Consider the following 24,848-nt stretch of genomic DNA (forward strand, 5'->3'; position numbering starts at 1 on the left):
ATACTACCCACACTTTTATAGGTTTTCTAGGTTGAAATTCTGCCCCATTCCCAAAAGCATCTTGACATTCATTATATGGCATTATTCTCATTCTAGTGTAAATCTCAGTGTTGTAGCATGAAGAGAGAGGTCTAAAGGTACTAGAGGTAGAATTGTGGTATATAGTGGCTCCATGAGTGATTTCCTGAGAATCCTAGAGGGAATGTAGATGCCTAGATGTGTGCCACAGAGGCATGTATCTCAAATACTTACTCCTAGCCCCTAAAAGCATAGGCCGGGTAGTATCCCAATTGGTCGCACTCATGTCATATCTAATAGTACTGAGGAAAAGACCCTTTACATGTCAATATCCTCTATGAGGACTGCACCAGTTCCACAAATGACCCGACAGAGGGGTAGTCTTGTTAGGCAATGGCTAATAACATATGAAAAATCTGGGTAAAGTGTTTTAACACTATGCACATTTGAGGGGGAAAGAACACAGTTAGGGACAAAGGAAGGACATTTCCTGTAGTATGGCAGAAGGTCGAAAGCAGGTCATGCCCCTCCGTGGGGTTCCGATGCACAACCCCAGAATCTAATACACTGTTGGACATTTCGAGCACTGATACAGGGTGGCTGCCCCCTTTACATACAACGCCCTTTGTTGAGACAACTTGAGTCAAGGACTAGGTGACTGAGATAAATGCAGTAGATGGGCCCCTTTATTACAGGTAATTAAAGCAAAATTAATTCCCACCCTGTCTTATGGTTCGTTAGCCTTCCTTGGAAACATAGGTTACTTTTTAAATGTTTCCCAAATTAAGGTGTAACGGTTATTTCATCTTTCTAATGTATCTCAAGCTTAGGTGAGAGTGGAATTTGGGCTAACTGGCAATCCAGAAGGCACTTGTAGTTAATATGCCTTCTCTTTGTTGAAGGCGAAGCGTGGTACATTAAAAGCATCTAAATGGATAGAGATGCAGATAGGGATTTTACAAAATCTCTGTTTGACAGAGCTGATATCTGCTCTGAAAGACCTTCAAGTTGATAGTGTATGGAACCTAAGTTAATCATACAATACGTTTAAATGAGTAGTGAACAAGCATTTACGGCTGTACTAATTTTTAGGGGACAGGGAAAAATGTAGGAAAATAAGTCATAGCTGGATGCCTGTAGGAAGGTATTATCCTTCTAGCATGCTACCCCCACTTTTTAGGTCTTGCTGGTGTTAGCAGTGCAAAGCGTTGCTTCCAGCGAAAGACCTATTGTTGTCGACTTGCAAGGAATGTTGGACAGGGGATGGATACGCGCTTTCCCTCAGCGATTTCACCTCGTGGACCCGCACGTACAGCCCTGCGCTGTGCACATCTCCTGTCCCAGATTCACAGCAAGTCAGCCTCACGCAATCGCGCGCGCACACACATAGCCACACACACGCACGCACACACACAGCCACACACAAGCATGCAAGCACGCATGCACACACATGCAGGCACAGCCACACCCCTCCTGTCTCTCTCACGCAGGCACACAGCCACACACACGCACGCTCACACACACACACACACAGCCACAACCCCCCCCCCTCTCTCTCTCTAAGACCCGCACTCACCTGGCTCTTTTGTCGCGACTCCCCTGATATCTCCGCCGCATCACCTGGCACACACACGGGGCTTCCCTCATTCATGGGAGCCCCGCACTTGCATCGGCGGCCTCAGCCGCTACCAACGCAGGGCTCTCCCCCAGGCATGGGAGCCCCGCGTCACGAGTGCTGCTCTCTGCTAGGCACTGCGTGGGTGCGGGCTTCACGCAGAAGGCGGAAGTCCCGCCTGCCATATCTTAGTAATGACCACAGACAAGCATAAGTATATTTGTATAGGAGCTTTATTCTTTACCTCCTTCTGTGTCCCTGTCCTTACTCTAACTAGCCCCATCCTGTCCACGCTCCTCCTCTTCCCTTCCACCCTAGCTAGCTCCACCCACCCATCTACTAGACTGCTGACCACATAACATCTCCCCCTTTCTTAATAAACAAACAGAACAGTGTGCTAACTCATATCTCCTCAATGAGTCTTTTGGGTCGCTGGACATCTCGGCGGGGTCGCATAGCCATGGCCCCAGGGTTCTTGTTAATCAAAGATTCGCTTGGCTGACCCTTACTCTCTGGGTCAACTTGGTCTGATACTTCCGGAATGAGTAGTTCAGTCACATTCGTCAAGGGTCCTTTCAGGTCCCGAGGACATCTCTTAAAGTGCGACACATTCCTGGTAATTCGCCGTTGATCAGATTCCGCAGTTAGCATGGTGCCCTTCTGTTGGGTAACCAGCAAAGGTTCATCTCGGAATCGACAGTCAGTTTTTCTTTGTTGGTCTTGTTTGACAAGCACGTAATCTCCTTCATGCAAGGATGGTGATCTCGCTCTTCTTTTGGCATCAGCATATGATTTCATCTCGTCTTTGTTGAATTTATCAGTCGCCATCATTTCTAGATGGCTGCGGATCGGTGACACTGCTCGCAGGGCCCCTTCCCAGGTCGGGATGCGATTCCTCATGGGGCGCCCCAACATCAGCGTCGCAGGGCACTGTCCGGTGGTTGAATGAGGAGTTGTCCTGTAGGCTCTGAGAACCTCGTTGAGAGCCACTTGCAGGTCCTTCTTTCAGCCGTGGCTTGCTGGAATGTCTTTTTGAGCATGGCCATGAATCTCTCGATGGTGCTATTCGCCTGTGGCCAAAGAGGTGTGATCTTCCTGTGATTGAAATCCAGGTGTTTTGCAAACGCACTGAACTCATGCCAATTGAACGGAGGTCCATTGTCCGTTTTCACCTCTCTGGGGACACCCCATGTTGCAAACACTTCGTCCAGCATCTTGAGAGTGCTAGAGGTGCTTGTGGATGGCACGAATTGCGCGATGGGATATCGTGAGTATTCATCGATTATGGCCACCACGTATTTGCCAGAGGATAGTGGTCCGTAGAAATCCATGGCGAGTTCTTGCCATACTCCGTTGGGTAGGGTGGTCATTTGCAATGGGGCCGGTGGGTCACCTTTGTTGGTCAGCTGGCACAGATAGCAATCTTTCAGTGTGGACTCTACCATTTGGTCGAGGAGGGGAAACCACATGCGTTCCCTGAGGGCTTGCTTTGTTGATACAACTCCTCGATGGCCTTCATGTGCAAGGTCGATGACGCCTTGCCGTAGTTGATTGGGGACTACGATCCGTTGACCTCGTAGTATTATTCCATCTGTGGTAGCAGACAGTTCGTCACAGACATGTCGGAATGCTTGCATCTCTTGCTTGACAGCCGGGTCATTGTCTTCTTCTTGAGGATCATGTCTCCACCGGTTGGTTTGAATCCTGCGGAGTACTTTCTGCAAGATAGCATCTTGCGCCGTGACTTCTCGGATAAGTTCCATGGGAATGGCAGGTGGCAGTGCTTGGTCGGCCACAAAGTGGATGTACTCCTCGGCAATGGAAGGGTTGGAGTCCGATGATGCATGAGGATGTCGTGACATATAGTCAGCCGGGTTCTCTGCCTTCCCTGGTTTGTGAACAATGGTAAAAGTATATTCCTGAAGTCTCAGGCCCCACCTCTCGATCCTCGGAGGCATTTTGTATCTGGGGTTGCCGTAGATGGTGACTAGCGCCTGATGATCGGTGATCAAAGTAAAGTGCTTGCTGTAGATGAAAACATGAAAATGTTCACATGCCCAGACCACCGCAAGACTCTCTTTCTCAGGTTGCGAGTATGCCCTTTCAGGATCGGACAAACTGCGACTGGCATAGGCAATGATGCGCCTTTGGTCAGAGTCATTGTCATATTGTGCTAAGATAGCCCCCAGCCCCACAGGGCTGGCATTTACAGTGATTTCAGTCTTCCGTCTAGGATTGAAGTACGAGAGATTGTCAGCAGATTCTACTGCACGCTTGATCTCTCTGAACGCCTGTTCACACTGGGGCGTCCAGTCAAATGGTTGGCCTTGTTTGGTGAGGATGCGAAGAGGATGACTGATGGTCGCATAGTCTCTGATGTAACGGGCACAGTAGCTGGCCATCCCCAGGAACGATCTTAGTTCACTGACACCCTGAGGACTCTTGGTGTTGTTCAGAGTCGCTATCTTGTCTGGATCAGGTTTCATCCCCGCACCGGAGAAAATGTGTCCAAAGAATTTTAAAGTGGACTGGTGGAACTCACACTTGTCTTTGTTTAATGTCAGATTCGCATCTAGCAGAGCGTGGCAGACGCGATCAAGTGCTATGTTGTGTTCACGGATATCGGAGCCATACACAAGGATGTCGTCGCTATAATTTAGAGTGTTAGGGATATGTTAAATGATTTGTCCGATCGCCTCTTGAAAAATTTCCGCGGCTGATGAGACACCAAAACTCAGTCTCTTGTATCTGAAGAGTCCTAAATGGGTTGAAAATGTTGTAATGTAACGGGACTTGACATCCAACTCCAGCTGGTGATAGCCTTTGTTTATATCCAGCTTCGAGAACACCATTGCCCCGTTCAAAGCAGAGATTATGTCGCTCAGATGCGGCCCAGGATGGCACTCCCTTTCAATCGCGGTGTTGGGCAAATGCACGTCGACACACAGCCTCACCTTGCTAGTGGTGCCTTTCTTGGATACGATGACCACTGGCGATACCCATGGGGTCGGACCATCCGTCCGTTCAATGATGTCTGCTGACAGGAGGTCATGAAGTTCATCCTCGACGGCTTTCTGGAGATGGAATGGTACACGTCGAGGGTGCTGTGCTACAAGCCTGACCTGTTCATTGATGTGGAGATGTATTTGACAACCCTTCATTTTTCCAAGTCCTTGAAACAGCTTGGGAAACTTGCGAACAATGTCTTGGTCATCATTGACCTTAAAGAGGATCTCAACCAGGCGGAGACGCTCTGCAGTTGGTAGGCTGAGTAGACAGTCAGCCTCTGGGCCCTTGATGACATGTATGACTGCCGGTATGGTGATGGTGTCGTGTTTGAGTGTTGTTGGGAATTTTCCCAAGCATTGAAGTGGTCTCTTGGACATCCAAGTGAAAACTCGGACTGGTGCATATGTTAGTGGAGGCTTAGGGCTCATCCTCTCATATTCTGTGACCGGGATATAGTTCAGCGAAGCCCCGCTATCCAGCACGAATTTAGTGTCATGGTTCCCTACTTTTATGTCCAAACGTGGATATTTTTTGAGTTGGTCGGGGTCTGCAATCATGTTCACATATTCCACTGTGTATTCAGAATCTCTGGATGATGATCTGGAGTCCCTGGACGGTGACCTACGCTCCCATCGAGATCTGCGCGACTCTCGGCTGGAGTGTGACGAGCCTGAGGATAATGTCGTCTTTCCTTGAACAGCTCTTATTGTCATGTTCTAATATAGGACCCCGATCAATACTATGACCTTATGCCCCTATACGGCTATAATCCATTCATACCCCAATAATGGCATAAACGATCAGAGCCATATTTCAGCCATAGTTCAGAAACTCGTCTCTGCAGCTCATTACAGTACATGACACAGCAGAAGCCACTATCTAAGATTCCTAGATTACACTCCGAGTTCTTCAACAAGATAAAACTCAGCAACCTGGGAAAGCCCCGCTTGCTATGTTTTGATTAGTAATAGAACTCTAATGAGCACTGAAAGGACGATCACTTCCTAGTGACATCTTTATTGACGTCTTATGTCCAAAACCTTACGTCAAAAAAGGCACCTTTCAGGTATAAATATTACCAGCGTTGCCTTAAGCAAAGCGCGAACGATGGTGTGGTGAATACAGGAGCCGAACAGCTGTCCCTTGCAGAGCCCAGCAGAATCAAGCAGCCCACGGACGCTGCCCCTCCTCCTCCTTGACGCGCTGAGAGAGACGCTGTCTTTTCTCTTGCCGAGAAAATCCAGCTCCGGCGTTTCCAGCCTACTCTTGCGAGTGACTGGGATATCGAGTCCTGGAAGGTAAGAGATACAAGACCTCCAACATTCTATTCCAGAGGTATGGTGTTGACTAAACCCTTCGAGATAATTCTTGAAGCAAACCTTGGCAAAACCAACTTAACTTAAACTGCTACTTACTTACTCCCTCCCACGTATTAGGCTTAGGTCAGGTACACTGGGGTAGGCGTAGTTAGAAGCACCAGTTGAGTACGTTAGCCTAATGTATATATGAATGTATATATTTTATTAATTTTAACCATTGTATGGCTAAGAAACCATATCAATGCGTTTACAGTATTATTTCGCAATCCTCTTTTTACTGTACGCACTTTTTATAACAACTAGTCTTACAATTGTGTCAATTCATTTCTCTCGCATGAGAAGAAAGACTGTTCAATAAATAATACCTTTTATTGAAAACGCCCGTCTCTCTATTCTCTGCATAATGGTGAAAGTAATCTGCACAACTGACTGAGTAAAATAACTGTCTATTGTTTCACACGACTCTAGAGATTGACTCTTATTCTAAGGAGCAAAGTTGTCATGTTTATGCGGTTGTTGGAAAACTGAATCCCTTCTTGTCTGTGCCAGAGAAGCGGATCACTTCATATTCAGTCAAGAAAGTTTCCAGTGACCTCTGAGCTAGTTGGTACAAACCCAATTAAGTTTAGCATAGTCAGTAGAGACCTGGAAGACCGCACTTCTATGTCTAAACTGCTGTTTATGTTATTCAAATGCGCAGGGCCTATAGGGAAAATAGGAACTACACTACATGGCGCCCAGCGTTTGGTTAGGCGATAAAACTAACGCAAGACGTTAGAGTAACTCAGTCGTGCAATTTTCACACAGACCCTTTCCACCGTAAATACTCCAATAGACGTCTGGAGTGGGTGAAAGGCTAAAATCCGCCCGAACTTAGTAGGAAGAGATTCCTATGTAAAGCTCTGGTTTATTCAACGTTGAAGGATACAGTGTTTCAAAATATTGTGCACCTAATCTTTGTCTCCTTGGAGACCTGCTCTGCAAAAACCTTGCTTTTTATACAATGTCAGTAGAAGACAACGGAATCGTTGATGCCGCAGTAAATGCGACTCAGCACGGTCCTGATAGTACAGGGACTACTGAACCGGGTGCGATAATCATCCCGGTCAACATAAGAAAAACTATAACGTCAAAACTTATAGAAAATGGACTGACCACACAAGGTGGCACAGTCGTCTTCGTGATAGAGGCACATGAATATCGGCAGACAGAGGTATTCTATTCTTGGATAAAATTTCCAGCGGCAAACACCGCAACACACGAGTTCCACTATTACAAAATAGGGGATCCACCGGAAGAGTACGCTCCTTTCGAGGAGATTGAAATCCCATTAAAATACCAAGAGCACCTGCTCTGGTTTAAAGGCGCCCTAAAACATAATGCTCATATTACCAGGCTCGGTCCACTAGGTAGACCAGGAGCAACGTGGCCGGTTCAAGCCAGCTACACACCACATCCAGACATTGCAAAAATGTCGAAAGAAGAGCTGTTAGCACAGTTAAAAACATTAATCAAAATACATAGACAATTAGTCCAATATGTAATGCGGATTGCAACAGTCCAAACAGCTGTTAATGTTCCACAGCTGACCCCTCATCAGGGGAACACAAATAAAATTACTCCACAGAACATACAATCATGTCTTGGTAAAACACCCATAAAACGGGAACAAATTCCTTTCTGGTTAGCGCAGAAAATTACTCAAATAGAGGCAGTATTTCCGAATACTACCCCTATTGAGAAACACAGAATCCTGACCATCTGCCTTCCAATGGGGTCGCACCACACGTGGAGGACTGTGACTCTTGGGGTTCAGTCTTTGCTTCCATTTACACGAAAACACATGGTGTTCCGTCAATGGCGGTAATACCAGATGTGCTAAAACAGATTCAGAATGAATACGGTCCAGAACCTGCTTTAACTCTTGGTATGAAATTACTGAAAGACTTCAAACAGGTCTCGGCTATATTACTAGCCAATGTAAAACGAGAAGCAGCATCTGTGGCGATCCGCCAGAAATTGAAAGAAACAGATATAACAGATCAACCAATTGAGCTTGCCAGAGTAGAAAAATGTTATGAAGAATTAGGTAGAGAAAGCTTGGGTGGAAAACCAGTAAAGCCCCAACTGCTCGAAAATCCTGAAAAATTATTTATAAAAAATAATTCAAACACTCCTAAAAAGAGCTGGGATGGAAATAAACAATCCACTCCCAAGGAAAAAGTTTTCCAGTCCAGAGGAAGGTCTCCTCGGCGGAGGGAAAGAACTCCGACTCGAGAACACCAGTCTCCCCAGAGGGAGCCCTCTGAGAAAAGATTTAACCTTAGAAATAGGGATAATTTGAAGAAGCCTGATAGATATCAAAGTATTGATACACGTCCCTCTCGATCTTTTTCGCAGAAATCGGAAAGAAGAGGACGGTCAGACCCAGGAGAGCACACCAAGTCCAAAGACAAGGAACCTGCTCAAAGTAAAAAGTTACAATTTCCAAGAAAGAAGGTAGCCAGTATTAGAGTAATCGAACATGCCAAGAATACTGAGGACACAGTTGAAAAACAGGGAGTGGGCACAGACAATGCTAGACAGTGCAGCAGAAATCAGCATAGCTCGCAAGATCCTGATGAGTCATCTGGAGACAGTGGACACAAATGAATATATTCAGGTAGAAACTGCCGACACCAGAGTTAGCAAACCTCATAAAATATACGAAATAACATTGCGTATAGAGGGAGATAAGACTAGGAAAATAAGGGGTCTATTTTGGGATAACCTCTCAAAAGGCTATGACATCCTGTTAGCTGAAAAAGATTGGCCCCCAGAGTTTGTCAGGGAGTGCCCTTGTGGCAAAGAAATGATTATGCCTGCCTTCTCGAATCACATTCCGATTCACACTAAATATATATATGCAAGGAAATGGGCAGTAGCCCAGGCACCAGCACTATATAAAAATCATGTTGGATGGGATGAGGACTCTCCTCCTCACAAAATCCAGTAAAAAAATCAACCGACTGCACAAAGGCAGTATCCCATTAAGCAAGAAGCTAAAAAACAAGTCAGGGAGATTTTAGATCAACTTGAATATCAGGGGGTGATTGAAACATGCACCTCTCAAATGAACAATCCTTTGTTTCCTGTCTCCAAACCAGACAATTCATATCGTTTAGTTTGGGACTACAGACACCTTAACTCATGTTGCAAAACATTTGCAGTACAAAATTCGCATAGTGCTGCACTAATGAATAACATAGTTTGGAAAAAATATAAAACGACATTAGACATATCTAATGGTTTCTTTTGTCAAAATATTGCACCAGAAAGCAGATACTTGACCGCTTTCTCAGTAATGGGGTCTCCGAAAAATTTCTGTAGGCTCCCACAGGGATTCAAGAACAGCCCAGGACTATTCTCAGCCAGAGTAACAGAATAACTACAAATATATGATGATGAGGCATTATCTTATGTCGATGACATCTATTTAACAGATGATGACTTGGATACTCACTTGAAAAGGGTGAACACCATTATACTTGGGTTCGCTGCAAAGGGTTACAAATTCAACTTTAAAAAGTCTCGAATCGCCCATCTAACAGTCTTATTTTTAGGATACAAATTATCAAGTGAAGGAAAAAGCCTAGCGGACAACTTCCTAGAGAAGTGCGCTGTACTCCAAGCACCGAAAACGCTGAAGAACTTACAATCGATTCTAGGCTTCCTGAATTTCGGAAGAACTTACATTCTAAATTACGCAGAGAGGGTTTAACCTCTCTACGAACTAATTAAACCTGATTTTAAACCAATCAACTGGACTCAAAAACACACAGAAATTTTGAGATCACTGCAAACAGACATGTTAGCAAAAACAAAATTAGAAACACGTGATAACACACGCAACCTTGTAATCCGAGTCATCCCAGGAAGATGCGGATTCACGTACCTGACCTCTAATGAGGGAGAAACGGTACCAATTGCTTACAAATCACACTTGTACACACAAGCAGAAAAAACATTCAGTCTCACAGAAAATACTGTGAAAGCAGTACAAACTGCAATAGCAAATGAACGAGAACTAGCACATGGCAAAAGGATCAATGTCCTCACAGCGGAATCCGCCTTCGAGGCGCTATTCAGACCAGTAAACCTGCCTACCGTGTCACTGGATCCGAAATGGATACAGTGGGAAAATTCTCTTGCTGCGGACGACGTGAAATACTATTTTGCTCCGCAATTCGAAAAACTGAATGATTTAAAATATGAACAAGAATATCCTCTGCCAATCGAAATTCTGCCTCTCCAACAATACTCTTGTGTAATCTATACAGACAGATTTGTACAGCATTACAATGTAGAAAACAAATCCTACGATGCAGCCTGCGCGATTGTTAAAGGTCGCTGGCTGTGCGGTAAATTCAGACCGAAAATAACAAAAACTGAATCAGTGAGAAACTGTTCGGCTCAGAGAGCTGAAATCAGATCTTTAAAGATTGCGCTTGAAAATGCAGAACGTGAATTCCCGACACTAATCGTGTGCGATTCTCATTTTTGCGTCAACTCTTACAATAATAATTTACAGAGCTGGGTTCAAAATGATTACAAAGATGACACAGGTGCCACAATCAAGCATAAAATGCTTTGGAAACAAGTAGTTCTTTTACAGAAAGAACTACTAAAGACTCACGTGATACACGCACAGAGTCATCAACGTGATGGCGTTCACGTTGCAGGGAATTCATTGGCTAATGCAGCCATAGCGGAAGCAAATATACCGGCTTCCGTAGCCACAAGAAAGCGTTCAGAAAAATATAGAGACGGGGAAACATGCTGGCAGTAAAAACGTCCTTAAAAGGCGACTGTGCAGCACTACCCGTGAACTATCCACTCAATTATGCATACGTAATTGATGCAAACTCCGTTCCTTTTGCTCGAATCCCTGGAGTGGGGGATAGGGTAATTCCAAACATGAACCAGAGAAATTTATTAATAGCAGACGCACACATGGGTGAAGGTCCGAGGCACAAACAGATGAAAGAATCTCTGACCGAATTACAATCAGTATACTGGTGGTCGGGAATGAGCCTGCACCACTATAAATATGTAAAGAACTGCGCGGACTGTGACAGGGATCGCAGTAATGAACCGGTCCAGTCTGTTGCCCAGTTACCGTTTATGGACAGGGTAATGCTGTCCACATGCCATCCAGCATCCTATTAATTATTTAGACTAAAACTCACTTATAAAATGTGGCCCCAGCGCTCGGCTGACGCCAGAACGGTTATAAAAGATCTGCGAGTCTTTATCGGCACATACGCAATTGCCATGTTCCATTCTGACCAGGGTCCTGCTTTCAGCTCTCGAGCATATAAGGAGGCCATAGCCAGTATGGGCGTTGGGTTGCGGTATTCTTGTCCATCACACCCCGAAGGGAACAGTGTAGTGGAAAGAAAAAACCGGGACATAAAGCAATCTATAACAGCGAAGGTATTAGGTTCGGGTGATGGGTGGGTCAAACATTTAATAAGTGTCCAGCTTAGTCTAAACAATTTGCCAAGAAATTCTCTAAAAGGTTTCAGCCCGTACGAACTATTGTTCGGAACTAGAATGCATGTCCATGACCTCGATAGTCAGGCATCAGTGGTAAAAGATAAGAATAAAGACTTTGACATCAAAGATCGTTTGGCTGTTTTACAGGACTTGAATGAAACAAGAAAATCCTTAAGCAACATAAAGTTAAAGCAACAGCCAAATACCACTCACGAGGCACCACCAGCCCCAGCAAGACCTGTCTGGATTCCGAAGATTGGGGATCTAGTCAGAGAGAAAATAGCGGTGAAGAAGGAATTTGGGCCTTCTTACAGAAAAGCAGTACCTGTCTTGGCAATCAACGGAACAAGATCAGTGGTACTACCGTCCCTTGCTGGTAAAAAGGAGAACAGAGTTGTATCAATCGACCTGGTAAAACCACAAGCATGTGGCCTATAATCAACAGTAGGCCCAGTGGACTCCCGAGAAACAACAGAATACCCAAATTTGCAACAATCCAAGAGGTTCGAACTGAAAGACTAATCACATTTGATAAACCTGCAGTGCACAGAGAGGGACTATGCAATAATGCCATGGAACTCGTGCCTCTTGAAACACAGATTGAATCAGTTCGTCAAGAAACACCAGTCTACAATGATGTGGCATCAAAATGTGCTACCGAAAGATAAATTGAGAAAACAATTCCAACAATTGACAGAACTGCCTCTGGCTACTTCATCAACTTCGATACCTTTTCTGAAGATCAAAACGACCCTGAAGTGACGCCAGAAACAAAGACGTTTAAAGAAAAGGCAACAGAACTCTTTCATCAACTGAAGGAAATTTACCTTATTTCTCCATGGTTAGAGTTTTGGTTTGGTCTAGGTATATTTTTCCTCCTGCTTTGGCTCATCATGGTACTTTTTTGGGGAAAATTCATTGGGGAAAAATACAGTTCAATGGACACAGCAAGTCAGAACATCAACTTAGTCCTGAAACCACACAAATCATCCCACGTGAAGAAAAGAGAACTATCAACAGTAAATGTCACAGCCATTCCAATACCCGGCGGGGTAGTATGGGACAAAACTGACTATGAAGTATATGGCCCGGTTGAAATCTTGAAATATCCTCACCAGTTAAAGGTTTCCTTAAGTGACTTTGTAAAACCTAGTACATTTTCTGATGATTGGGATTTTGAAAGTATAAATAATATGATGTCTGATTTAGTGTTGTCAGCAAGATTTACAGAACATGATTATTTACAAGGTTCGTCTAATTATGAACAAATGTACTGCTTCTCACATTACGGAGATCATAACTTACATAACTCTGCACAACCTAGAAATGTTTTTAAGTATAACCAATGGGAACATTGTGCTACTCCACCTAAAAGTAGTTCTAAAACCTTCTATGAGAAATTCCAGTACTTCTCAGGGTTTAACACAAGTGATGCAGAAATGTTTTATTATAAACTGTTGGATAAAACAGGGACGAAAACCATGTTGACAAATACTAAATTGATATATTCAGAAGCATTTTATGAAAAAATTATGACATTTGGTTTTGATTTTTGGAGAAATAACATTGAAACAAAAACCATCTGGGGTACAAAAGATTGGCAGGTACAGGCCTAGAAGCATTATTTCGAGCCTGCATGATCCCAGAACAAATTTTGTTCTTAAATGACACAGTTCACCAAACAACCTGTCTTGGCCTAGCTAAGATTAAACAACTTAACAAACCGTCTATTCCAAAGCCAATACCTGATAATGCAACCACAGATATTGAAATAGACATATCTAACATTTTATATCTAAACAGAACACATCCTGATTGGAAAAAGTGGTTAATCTGACCTATTGACACGAATAACTGTCAAGATGGATTCCTGAATAAAACACAGGGGTTAGCAATGACCAGACCAGACCCTAGATACTCCCAGAGACAACATCCAGGGATAGTAACAACATACAGTGTAGGGAAACTGTGCCTTGAATGGCTAGAATCATCCACACTGGCAGAAATTAAGCAACACTTATCTTTACTTGAAGATGGTGCTGATTTGCGCGATTTCATTCTGGGACCAAGCAAACAGCGTCAAAAACGTTTCATAGCAACCAGTATATATGCGGCTTACAACGAGGCTTGGAAAGTCACACAAATTGAAACAGCTGAGAAAATACGAGAAATTGATCGTATTAATTTGGAAAAATCCCTTTCTGTAGTGGACAATGGGTTAATGACTCTGTCCTCCAGAATATATTCACTGGACAGTATTGTATCATCTGCCATAGATATAATAGACAAAGACTTGCTAATGTTACAGCATGGCCAGTCACAATTGCGTTCTATTGTACAGTTAGGCTGGACGCTGCAAAATCTTCGTTCAGGCTATGTGCCTTGGCGTTTAATCAACACAACGTCATTGTTTTCCATCTTTAACCTTACTGATAAACAAATCAGCTTGGCACAGAAAGGAGCAAACTATACAATCCTGAGCATCGAAAAACTTGAGAGATTACCATTGACAATGTCAGAAAGTCCTGTCATTGAATGGATAATACACGGGATTATCACAATTCCGATAACAACCTTCCGATTTAAAAATTGCCTTGAATACATACCGACTGGCTAGTATGAACGTTTGGGTAAAGGGTACATTACGTCAGCATGGAAATTACCATATACACACACATGCTACAGTGACAGCAACAAAAATGTATTTCTTAGTGGTGAAAACTGCAAACATTCACTAAGCGGTATACTTTTGTGCCAGGGTATTAATTTACACGGGGCCTGTGAAGGAACTTCAAACAACCTTTCATGCCACCAACATGTCACACCTGCAACGCAGATAGAGCCTGTCTTTAAGCAGCTCTCGAACGGGAGTTAAATTCTAATAACGGATCACAGCTGTTGTGGCCTTATGCCAGGGAAAGCATATCTCGTACAAGTGACTTCCATGGTCAAATTCTGTATGCAAGCATTGTTTCCAAACGGCCCTGGAGACTCCGAGACTCCCATATGGCCTCGTTTGAATGTCACTTCTATACGAATTGATACTTTAAGCAGAATGAAGTCTGTGCTTTTACAGACAACAGTGCCCATCACGTCATCAAAAGAGACGTATGATCTCCTAGTTGCAAGGACGACTTCAGAGATACATGACCTTTTATCAACAAATTGCCCCGTGCATTTCACAGAAATGCTTAGCCAAATTCTAAACATGTCAGATGCCGTAGGTATCCCAGGCATATTTAAGACGATTTTTACGGGACTATTAACACCATTCAAAGCAATTCTGGGAATCATTCCCAATTTTGTCCATTCAGTCTTTGGCGGCATACCCCTGATTTTGGGACTTGTAGCAGGCATTTTATTTTTGACCCTCCTGCTCCGATATGGCAAGCCAAAACACAGACATGACTCCGGCAGGGATGGAAGAAACAATCCTAGCAGTACGCTACCGGGACCGAATAACTAGAGTCCTTGGTTTGGCCAGGCTGAGAGATCTGAACATGACCTGGTTTCTTTCATTCAGACCTATATGGCAGACCTGCATCTTACCTGTGCTTCGATGTATGCTATGCGGAGATGAATGCGTGTTGGACACCTGTCTTGCACTTCCATCAGCAGTACCAATGGATATCGATACTTTGCTAAGTCCTGTAACGGCTCACGCATTGTGTTGTCCCCAGCGGCTACCAATCCTGATGACGGCATTCATTGAGACTCCTGTGCTACGACTAGGTGGTGACAATGGAGCGAGAAATAAAAGCAACATCACCCAGGTACGACCTTCTGTGAGCATTGCTGATCCAGACTTTGATGATAGCAATCATTCTTACACTTGCCAAGTTACAGCATTATCGAACTTGGTTGAACTGTCACCTGATTTTGTAGGCCAATTTTTTGAGAGCCTGTCTGATATGATGTTCTCCCCTGAACAGAAACAATAATTTTTGAAAAGCATTCCGACACACAGCGTTCCCATGAACTCTGAATTTGGCCTTCAGTTTTGATCAACAAAAACTACTGAAAAGCGTTGGAAGTCTATTCCCCCGTTCACCATGAAAAATTTTTGGGGGATTGAACATTTTTGCAAAATATTATTAAAAATTTTGGCACGAAATTCTTTGCTTAAAGTAGACCTATTCATAAAGAACAGAACTTCTATTTTTAGTAAATCTAGATACTAAATAACTTTACATGAGCCTCTAGCACATTTTTACAGCAAATGCATTTATATGTGATGAAATTATCTCGCCCTTCTTTTCTGTATAAAGAGATATTTCATGTGTAATTTTTCGCAAAATCGTTCACTGATTACATATGCTATAATTTTTTAATGATTTCTATGCTTGAAGACGTACAGTACCTATATTTTCATGTATTTCAAATACGCCATTTCAAATGAAAATATGTATTTTGGGGTGGGCAATGTTACACATGCATCTTATTGCTTTAGTTTTTAGTAATTTGATGGACATAAATTCGTGGAGTGGGTGTCGTGTTCTAATCTAGGACCCCGATCAATACTGCGACCTTATGCCCCTATACGGCTATAATCCATTCATACCCCTATAATGGCATAAACGATCAGAGCCATATTTCAGCCATATTTCAGAAACTCGCCTCTGCAGCTCATTACAGTACATGACACAGCAGAAGTCACTATCTAAGATTCCTAGATTACACTCCCAGTTCTTCAACAAGATAAAACTCAGCAACCTGGGAAAGCCCCGCTTGCTATGTTTTGATTAGTAATAGAACTCTAATGAGCACTGAAAGGACGATCACTTCCTAGTGACATCTTTATTGACGTCTTATGTCCAAAACCTTACATCAAAAAAGGCACCTTTCAGGTATAAATATTACCAGCGTTGCCTTAAGCAAAGCGCGAATGATGGTGTGGTGAATACAGGAGCCGAACAGCTGTCCCTTGCAGAGCCCAGCAGATGCAAGCAGGCCACGGACGCTGCCCCTCCTCCTGCTTGACGCGCTGAGAGACACTGTCTTTTCTCTTGCCGAGAAAATCCAGCTCCGGCGTTTCCAGCCTACTCTTGCGGGTGACTGGGATATCGAGTCCTGGAAGGAGATACAAGACCTCCAACATTCTATTCCAGAGGTATGGTGTTGACTAAACCCTTAGAGAGAATTCTTGAAGCAAACCTTGGCAAAACCAACTTAACTTAAACTGCTACTTACTTACTCCCTCCCACGTATTAGGCTTAGGCCAGGTACACTGGGGTAGGCGTACTTAGAAGCACCAGTTGAGTACGTTAGCCTAATGTATATATGAATGTATATATTTTATTCATTTTAACCATTATATGGCTAAGAAACCATATCAATGCTTTTACAGTATTATTTCGCAATCCTCTTTTTACTGTACGCACTTTTTATAATAACTAGTCTTACAATTGTGGCAATTCATTTCTCTTGCATGAGAAGAAAGACTGTTCAATAAATAATACCTTTTATTGAAAACGCCCGTCTCTCTATTCTCTGCATAATGGTGAAAGTAATCTGCACAACTGACTGAGTAAAATAACTGTCTATTGTTTCACACGACTCTAGAGATTGACTCTTATTCTAAGGAGCAAAGTTGTCATGTTTATGCGGTTGTTGGAAAACTGAATCCCTTCTTGTCTGTGCCAGGGAAGCTGTTCACTTCCTATTCAGTCAAGAAAGTTTCCAGTGACCTCTGAGCTAGTTGGTACAAGCCCAATTAAGTTTAGCATAGTCAGTAGAGACCTGGAAGACCGCACTTCTACGTCTAAACTGCTGTTTATGTTATTCCAATGCGCAGGGCCTATCGGGAAAATAGGAACTACACTACATTATGTGATGCTTTCTGGTGTCGGAACGAGACGATCTCGTTGTTTTGCTTCGCCTCTCTTTGTGATAGTCCCCACACATCGCTTCGAAATGGTTCGTCCGCCCACATTTCCTACATCTCTGACCCACGGCAGGGCAAGCATCCGCATGAGGGTAATCATATCCACATCTGTAGCATTTCTTTGTCCTCTCTGGTCTCTTTTCCCTCCGCCCAGGTTCTCGCCTCCTGTGCTCTGAATATCTTTGATGAGACAACGGTCGTGAGCTCCACTGCTTGTCTTTCGAGCTTCTTCGACTGCTGCCTTTGGCTTGGACGCGACGCACTTGTTCATGACTCACGTTGCACCCTGTTTCAATGTTGGTGGCATGTTTCTCGGCCTGAACATAGACGCGAGTCATTTCTTCAATGTCGTCTAGTTCATGGGGTTTTCTTAACAGCCGCCTCCTGAGAGTTTCTGAGTGACACCCATCTATGATTTGCGATTTTATGGCGGCATCTGTTGAAAAGGTGTCGAATTCACAGTATCTTGATAGCCGTCGCAGTCGGGTGATGAATGCGCTCATCGCCTCGTCCTTTCCATGGCGCGCTTGATGAAACGCAGGACGCTCATAGTCCACATTTCTTTTATGGAGGAATTTTTTGTTCAACGTTTTACGTACTTTGTCGTAGGTTCCGGCATCTGCAGGGGGAAGATCTTTGATTATTTTGCTTATCTCTCGACCTGCCAGGTTGCGGAGAGCGATCAATTTCTCTTTATCAACAGTCACTTTGGATCCCTCAATGTAGTCTTCGAAATCTTCAAGCCACTCTTGCCACTTGGGACTCATGCTCCCTCCTGTGGTCAGTGTTAAAGGTTCCGGGGCCCGCAGGTGCGACCCTCCTGCAATGATGGGCTTGACTTCGTTTCGCTGTGGGGATGTCTCGGGGGTCACCATCTTAGTGACGTGCGCTTCCCCCCTTTTCTGCCTCTGATTGGCCTGTTCGCAGGTGTCTGGGTAGGTTAAGCGCAGTCGTTTCTCTTTCAATGTTTATTTAACTTTGCTCGTGCTTGTTTATTCTTGGTTACTTGTGTTGTCTCACACTTGTTATGTTTCTTTTGCAGCTCGTGCGTGTCGTTTTCACTGGCCAATCACTATGCCTGACCTTAAGATGGCCGCCCCACAATGACCAATGGGTCTGTCCTTAAAGCTGCCTGACTTCAAGATGGCCGCCGTTGCTATCTGCACACATGGCTTTCTTTCTGCTCACTCAGCCCACAGCTGCCTCAATCGGGACTCACCGGCAGTCGATCTCAGGGGGCAGCACACTTCAGGTCTCAGATTTCCTCAGCAGCTGCCACAGTCAGGTGAGGTTGGGGTGGGCTCCCACCTTGCTTCGCCGGGTCCCGCGCTCACTCGGCGACAACGTGCCGAAGCTCACGCATCGGGAGTGAGGTTCCGATGTCGGGGGCCGCTCAAGCTCCGTTTCCAACGCGCTCGATGGCGCTTACCAGTAGACCTTCTGGAGGGTAGCGTCCTCCGCCAGGGGCACTTTCACCACTTTGGGGTGCTAGGCAGAGTCGGAGTGGGCTCCCGACTTCTGCTCTTTCGGTGTACACCAACTTGCACGCATCCGGCGTGAGTTGCGTTTTGGCGCGAACAGTTTCCTTTTCTCGAGCGTTTCAGCGCTCGTTGCCTCGGCCCCTCTTGGTCCCTCGCAGTCGCTGGAAGGACAGGGTCACCTGCTGCTGGCCTCTCTCTTCAGGAGGCAGCTCCTTTTGTACAGCAGCGTTCTCCCTTTTTCGACGCTGCATGGGACAGGACACTCTTGCAGGGTTCTGTGGGCAAGGGATATGCCAATCCCACCCTCGTCGCCAGTTGTCGTATCTTAGTAATGACCACAGACAAGCATAAGTATATTTGTAAAGGAGCTTTATTCTTTACCTCCTTCTGTGTCCTTGTCCCTAATCTAACTAGCCCCATCCTGTCCACGCTCCTCCTCTTCCCTTCCACCCTAGCTAGCTCCACCCACCCATCTACTAGACTGCTGACCACATAACACCGCCCCACGGCCGGCTTCACGCTGCTCAACTTCAGGTTTTGGGGCCGGCGGCGGTAGTTTCCTAATGTGAAACCGATGTATAACCTAAGGCAACTCGCCATTGGTCCCAGGGACGCATTTGTGATGTATAATAAAAAAAAAACTTGTCCTGTTTCAGTTCTTCTTTTCTGCAGTGCTGTTAAAGGGAAAGTCAAGGCTTTCTGGCTCAGAAAGGATGTTTTTGCTAATGCACCACATTTAGGTGTGAGTATGCCCAGCACTAGAAGTTTCTGAATGCGCCGTGCCCAATTATCTGGAGTGCCAATAGCTGTCTCTGCTTTACCGCTGTCTCTTGCGCTCTTTGCACCCACCCTGTCTCATTCAGGAAGGATGGCGGAGTGAAAGGTGCTGTTTGACGGTGTAATCCCTTGACATGCGAGCAGAAAAATACACCACCTTCCTTTGTGCTCTACCCCCTCCCTCCAACCTGACATGTTGTCTGTTCCTTGGCCTTTATACCTCTGAGGACTCTGGATGGAGGAGGTTCGAGGAACATCTTTCTGCTGAAAAACAATTACCCTGTCCCTCATGTGTACTTGGTTACAACGAAGAGTGCTTGTTTGGATTTCGAATAAGCCCCGCCCCGTGTTCTGGGAAACTGCATGTTTTTTAGGTCGGTTCGGGTTCCTGACGGTGAGGGAGAAGGAAAAGCAGCCTCGAATACAGATTTGCTGTGTTCGGCAGATTAAAGGCCGGTGCATTGTTCGAATACCACGAGATTAGTTCCCAAGGAGACAGATGTCTGTTGCTATAGGCATGTGGGCCAGGAATTAGGATTGTGTTTTTTTTTCATCTTGATCACGCAAACCGGTCGCTCACGCTCCACGATTTAAGCGTCCGTTTACAAAACCCAACAGGAAAGCTGAAGAGCGGATTGCTTCCTGGAATTTATTTTCCTCTCCACTCGTTTCCATTTACACAGCGTTTGGTATTTACCCCCCACCCCCCCCAACCAGAAGTTGCACCTCTTTCTTTTTTGTTGGGGCCGAATACCTGAGTGGGTCTGTACTTTTCAACGGTATCATGTGCACACATACCATTTTTGTAAACAAGTCCAACTGCCCTTGGAAAATCCTTTCCATCATACCCTACTGATCCCAAATCCTAGAGATTTCGGCTCTTAACCAAGGTATAAGCAGAAATTGTGGGTCAATATCTTCAGAATATTAGACCCATTAACATACTCGAGCCGAAAGGACCAAAAGTGAATGAATATTGATTGTTCAGTTTATTAAAACTTACAATAAAATAATGCTTGTTACAATAAAAACCACAGTAAAAGAGCCATTTAGTCTTGTGTTAAGATCACATAGCAGACATCGTTCCCCGTTTAAACTCAATGCTAATTCGATAGCATTATTGCTGAATCCGTGCTCAGTCAAGAGGAACGTGCTAGGTGCATGGTGCCATACCAATGCGAACATGAAGTAGAGTGCAGAAAAAGTGCGTGGTGCATATTTTAAAATGAGCAGAAATAGGGCTGGGGCAGGGACAGGACAGCTGATCATTAAATAGGGCTCAGAGACGATGAAAAGTGCATGTTATAACATCAGAAGTTAAACACACGAGAGCTGTTGGGCCGTGACCGTAGTTTGTCAAACAATGAAAGTTGCTAGTTGGTGAGGAAAGGCATGAATAATGAAGAGAACACTGAACCACCGTCATAAAATGCCCAGAAACATTATGCACTCGGAATACGGCAAACGTGGACAGTTACTTGGCATGCGTGCTCTGCGGTGCCAGCGTGGTCATGGCACAGTTATCAGGTACCCCTATTCTGTGATTTTTTTTTGTTAAATATATTTTTATTGCAGGAATTAGTCAAAATTACATATTGGACCAGCATTATAGGCTCAATCAGGAAGAGTAAAACACATCCCATCTCCCTTTGACAAGTTATATGTGTACACAGCCATTCAGCCCACAACCCGAGGGTCGGGCGGCGAACACCAGTGGAGATCCGATAGGAGGTCGGAGCTGGTCCGGATGATCCATAAATCTTCATCTGCTTTTCTAAAACATCCTACAAAAAAGGGCAAAAGAAACCCCCCCAACAACCCAGTGAATTAGGTAGAACCCCCCCCAACCCCGCCATCAGTGTGTGGAAACGCGTGTAGGAAGACCCATGGGAGATTTCCCCGAGAATGTTACAGACGTTTAAAGTACAGTTGGCTATCGGGATTCGGGTTGTGCTGCATCATCACTTTCGGAATCGCTGGAAGCGCAATAATCCCTGAGGGCCTGCACTAACGTCTCCCATTCTAATGCCGCCTCCTGCGCTTTCTCGTTGTGCTGCCTCCTAGCTAATTGGTATCGCAACGTGCTCTCCCCCGCCGCCCATTTCAAAAGCTTGCCGTGCCACCTAGCCTCTGTTGGACCAACCCTTGCCTTCCAATTCCTGGTCACCTCCCGTTTGGCAAGGAGAAGCCCCAGATCGATAAATTTACTAGAGATCTTATTGTTGGGGGTGTGCGGGAACCAGTGTAGGAGCCCTACCGCCGCGTCAACTGATAAGGACCTCCCCGTTACCCTATTCAGGGTGTCTCCCACTCCAAGCCAATAGGAGGACAACGCCGGGAAAGACCACAGCATATGGAGGAGGTCCGCCTCAGGCGCCCGGCACCTGGGGCATTCCGCCGAATCCGTGGCAAAGTACTGTTGGATCTTCGCCGGGGTCAAATAGGCCCTGTGGAGTACGTAGAAGTGGACTAATTGGAAGCGGGCGTGGCGTGCGCCCTTCCAGGCCCGCCTCATGAGTTGTGACCAGGTCGTCTCCGGAATCTCCTTCCCTATGTCTGCCTCCCAGCGGGTTCTTAAGGTGGTGAGGGGGGTCAACCCCTCATTAATCAGTCTGCTATACAGGCATGTGACCGTCTTGACCGTTCCCGCGGACATCATAACATACTGGCACACCGGGGACATAGGCGGTTCCTCCAGGCCGTTTTTCCAGTGCGCCTGAATCGCTCGGATCAGGGCCGTGTGCAAGAGGAAGTCGCCACGAGGAATGTCAAAGCGGTCTATGAGCTCTTGAAAGGGCAATAGCGCCCCGTCCTCGTAAAGGTCTCCCACCAGCTGCAGTCCCGCGTCCTCCCAGTTCCCAAGACGCGACCAATCACCTCCGTGAGGCAGGGCCGTCAGCATACCCAGTGGTATTTCAGGTGCATATGGCAACCGCAACGGTCCCCGGGCGTGGGCAAGGTTCCAACATAAACAAATGGTCTTTTCCTCGAGCGTCAGGTCCTGCAAGGCCAGACGTTGTCGCAACGCAATGAAGGAGATAACATGCCTAGCCATCCCGGTGCCCCTCCCGGTCTCCGGGCCTCGGAACTCCCTGGCGACCTCCTGGGTGAAGGTCTGTAGCTGCGCTGCCAAGTAATACTTCTCAAAATCCGGCACCGCAAGACCACCCTCAGCTTTCGGCCTCATCAGGGTCTTGAGGGCCACTCTCCGGCGGCCCGAACCCCAGAGGAATCCCACCACCATAGAACGCAATAGACGGAAGGTGGCCGGCGGGATCCAAATCGGCAGCGCACGGAAGTAGTATAGCAGCCGGGGGAGTGCCACCATTTTCAGCAGGGCGATCCGCCCTGCTACCGAGAGCGGCAGGGTAGCCCAGAAGTCCATGCTGCCACGCAACGCGCGAGTGCAGCGAGCTATGTTCCCATCCAGGAGGTCAGTCGGGTCATGGTATATGTACACCCCCAGGTACTTAAAGCAGTCAGGTTCCCACCTAATCTCTCTACTGATGTCGGGGCTGGGCGTCCCCCTGCGAACCGGGAACAGGCAGGTCTTGGCCCAATTCACCCGAAGGCCCGAGACTTCCCCAAAAGCCGTGAGCGCCGACGCAGCCCCATTCAAGGCAGCCACCGGGTCCTCAAGGAAGAGCAACAGATCATCAGCGTATAGCGAGATATAATGTGGGCCCGATGACGTCCGCAAACCGCTAAAGTGGACCCCGACCGGAGCAGTAGCGCCAGTGGTTCCACCGCTAGTGCGAAAAGCAGCGGGGATAATGAGCAACCTTGCCTCGTGCCTCTCTCCACCGGGTATTGCGAGGAGATCAGCGGGCCTGCCCTCACCCTGGCCGACGCCGAGGCATACAGTACCGTAGTCCACCTGACAAAGCCCTCTCCCAGACCGAACCGCAGTAGTACACTGCGCAGGTAGTCCCATTCCAGGCTATCAAAGGCCTTTTCCAAATCCACTGATAGGACTACCGGACATGGGGCTTCCGTGTGCAGTTCCCCCAACAAACGAAACAGCCTGCGAATATTCATGGTTGTGTTTCGCTTGGGAATGAATCCAGCCTGGTCCTCATGTACCAGAAAGCGCATGTGCCCAAGCAGCCTCGATGCCAATATGCTGCTCAGTATCTTACAATCAACCGTCAGCATCGATAAAGGACGGTAGGACGCCGGGTCGGTCGATTCTCTTCCGGGTTTGAGGAGGGGAACCACCAAGGCCTCACACATCGAGCCGGGGAGGCGTCCCAACCGCTTCGCCTCTCTGTAAACTATCAGCAGCCTCGGCGCCAGGAGGTCAACGTAGGCGGAGTAAAATTCGACCGGGAGGCCATCTAGGCCCGGGGTCTTATTCCTCGCCATCCCTTTAATGGCGCTGCGGATTTCCCCCAGTTCAATGTCGGAGCCCAGCGCCTTCGCCACGTCCGGCTCCAGCGTAGGTAGCTCCAGGGGTTGCAGGTAGTTCTCAATTAGGTCGGGGTCCCTGGCAGAGCTACTGCGGTACAATTGTTCATAGTAACGCAGGTAACAGCCCAGAATCTCAGGTTGAGTGTGCACTTCGGCCCCCTCCGCCGTGCGCATGGACGTCGTCAGAGAGGTCTGGCGTGTAGGATTAGCTAACCACGCCAGCAAAGCGCCCGACCTATCCCCCTCCGCGAGCGACCTAGTAGTATAGGCCTTGTAGTCGAAGCAGCGCAACCGCTCGACCTCCGCCGCCACCGCCTCCCTTGCCGCTGCCGTGCGCTCCTGAAGTTCAGGACGCCCGGGGCGGCGAAGTTCCAACTCGCGGAGCTTCCGATCAGCCGCAGCCAAGTCATCAAGGATGACTCGCCGCATGCCCACTTTTTTAGAGATGCAGTAGCCCCTGACCACCACCTTAAAGGCGTCCCACTCCAAGGCCCTCGATCCGGCAGTACCCCCATTGGACGCGAAGTACTCCGAGATTTTATCCTCCAGGTCCGACTTAAAGACTATGTCCTCCAAGATCTCCGGGCGCATTTTCCAGGTGGGCACAGCAGGAACCCCGGGAAACCAGCGGAGGTCCAGCAGGAGAGGGTTGTGGTCTGAAACAGTCCTGGTCAAATATTCAGACCGGATCGCTGCGGAAACTAACTCCGCCGATCCCAGAAACCCGTCCAGTCGGACGTGCAACTCATGCAGGCCCGAGAAATAGGAGTAGTCCCTAGTGTCGGGGTGCTGTGCTC

The 24,848-nt window shown here is 46.4% G+C and overlaps 2 protein-coding genes across 2 annotated transcripts in view; both read right to left on the minus strand.

The window, feature by feature from the left end:
• Positions 1–24,848, minus strand: part of LOC147683273 (uncharacterized) — a 1,451,334-nt gene that overhangs the window by 985,440 nt on the left and 441,046 nt on the right. The window lies entirely within an intron of this gene.
• Positions 4,309–18,258, minus strand: LOC147683274 (uncharacterized). The gene is made up of 2 exons (XM_086944673.1): positions 17,324–18,258; positions 4,309–5,344 (listed from the first exon to the last, which is right to left on the minus strand). Exons 1-2 carry the CDS (start codon positions 18,256–18,258, stop codon positions 4,309–4,311), a joined length of 1,971 nt encoding a protein of 656 aa, XP_086800799.1.

This window comes from Lissotriton vulgaris, chromosome 11 (genome assembly GCF_964263255.1).
Source record: "Lissotriton vulgaris chromosome 11, aLisVul1.2, whole genome shotgun sequence".
NCBI lineage: Eukaryota > Metazoa > Chordata > Amphibia > Caudata > Salamandridae > Lissotriton > Lissotriton vulgaris.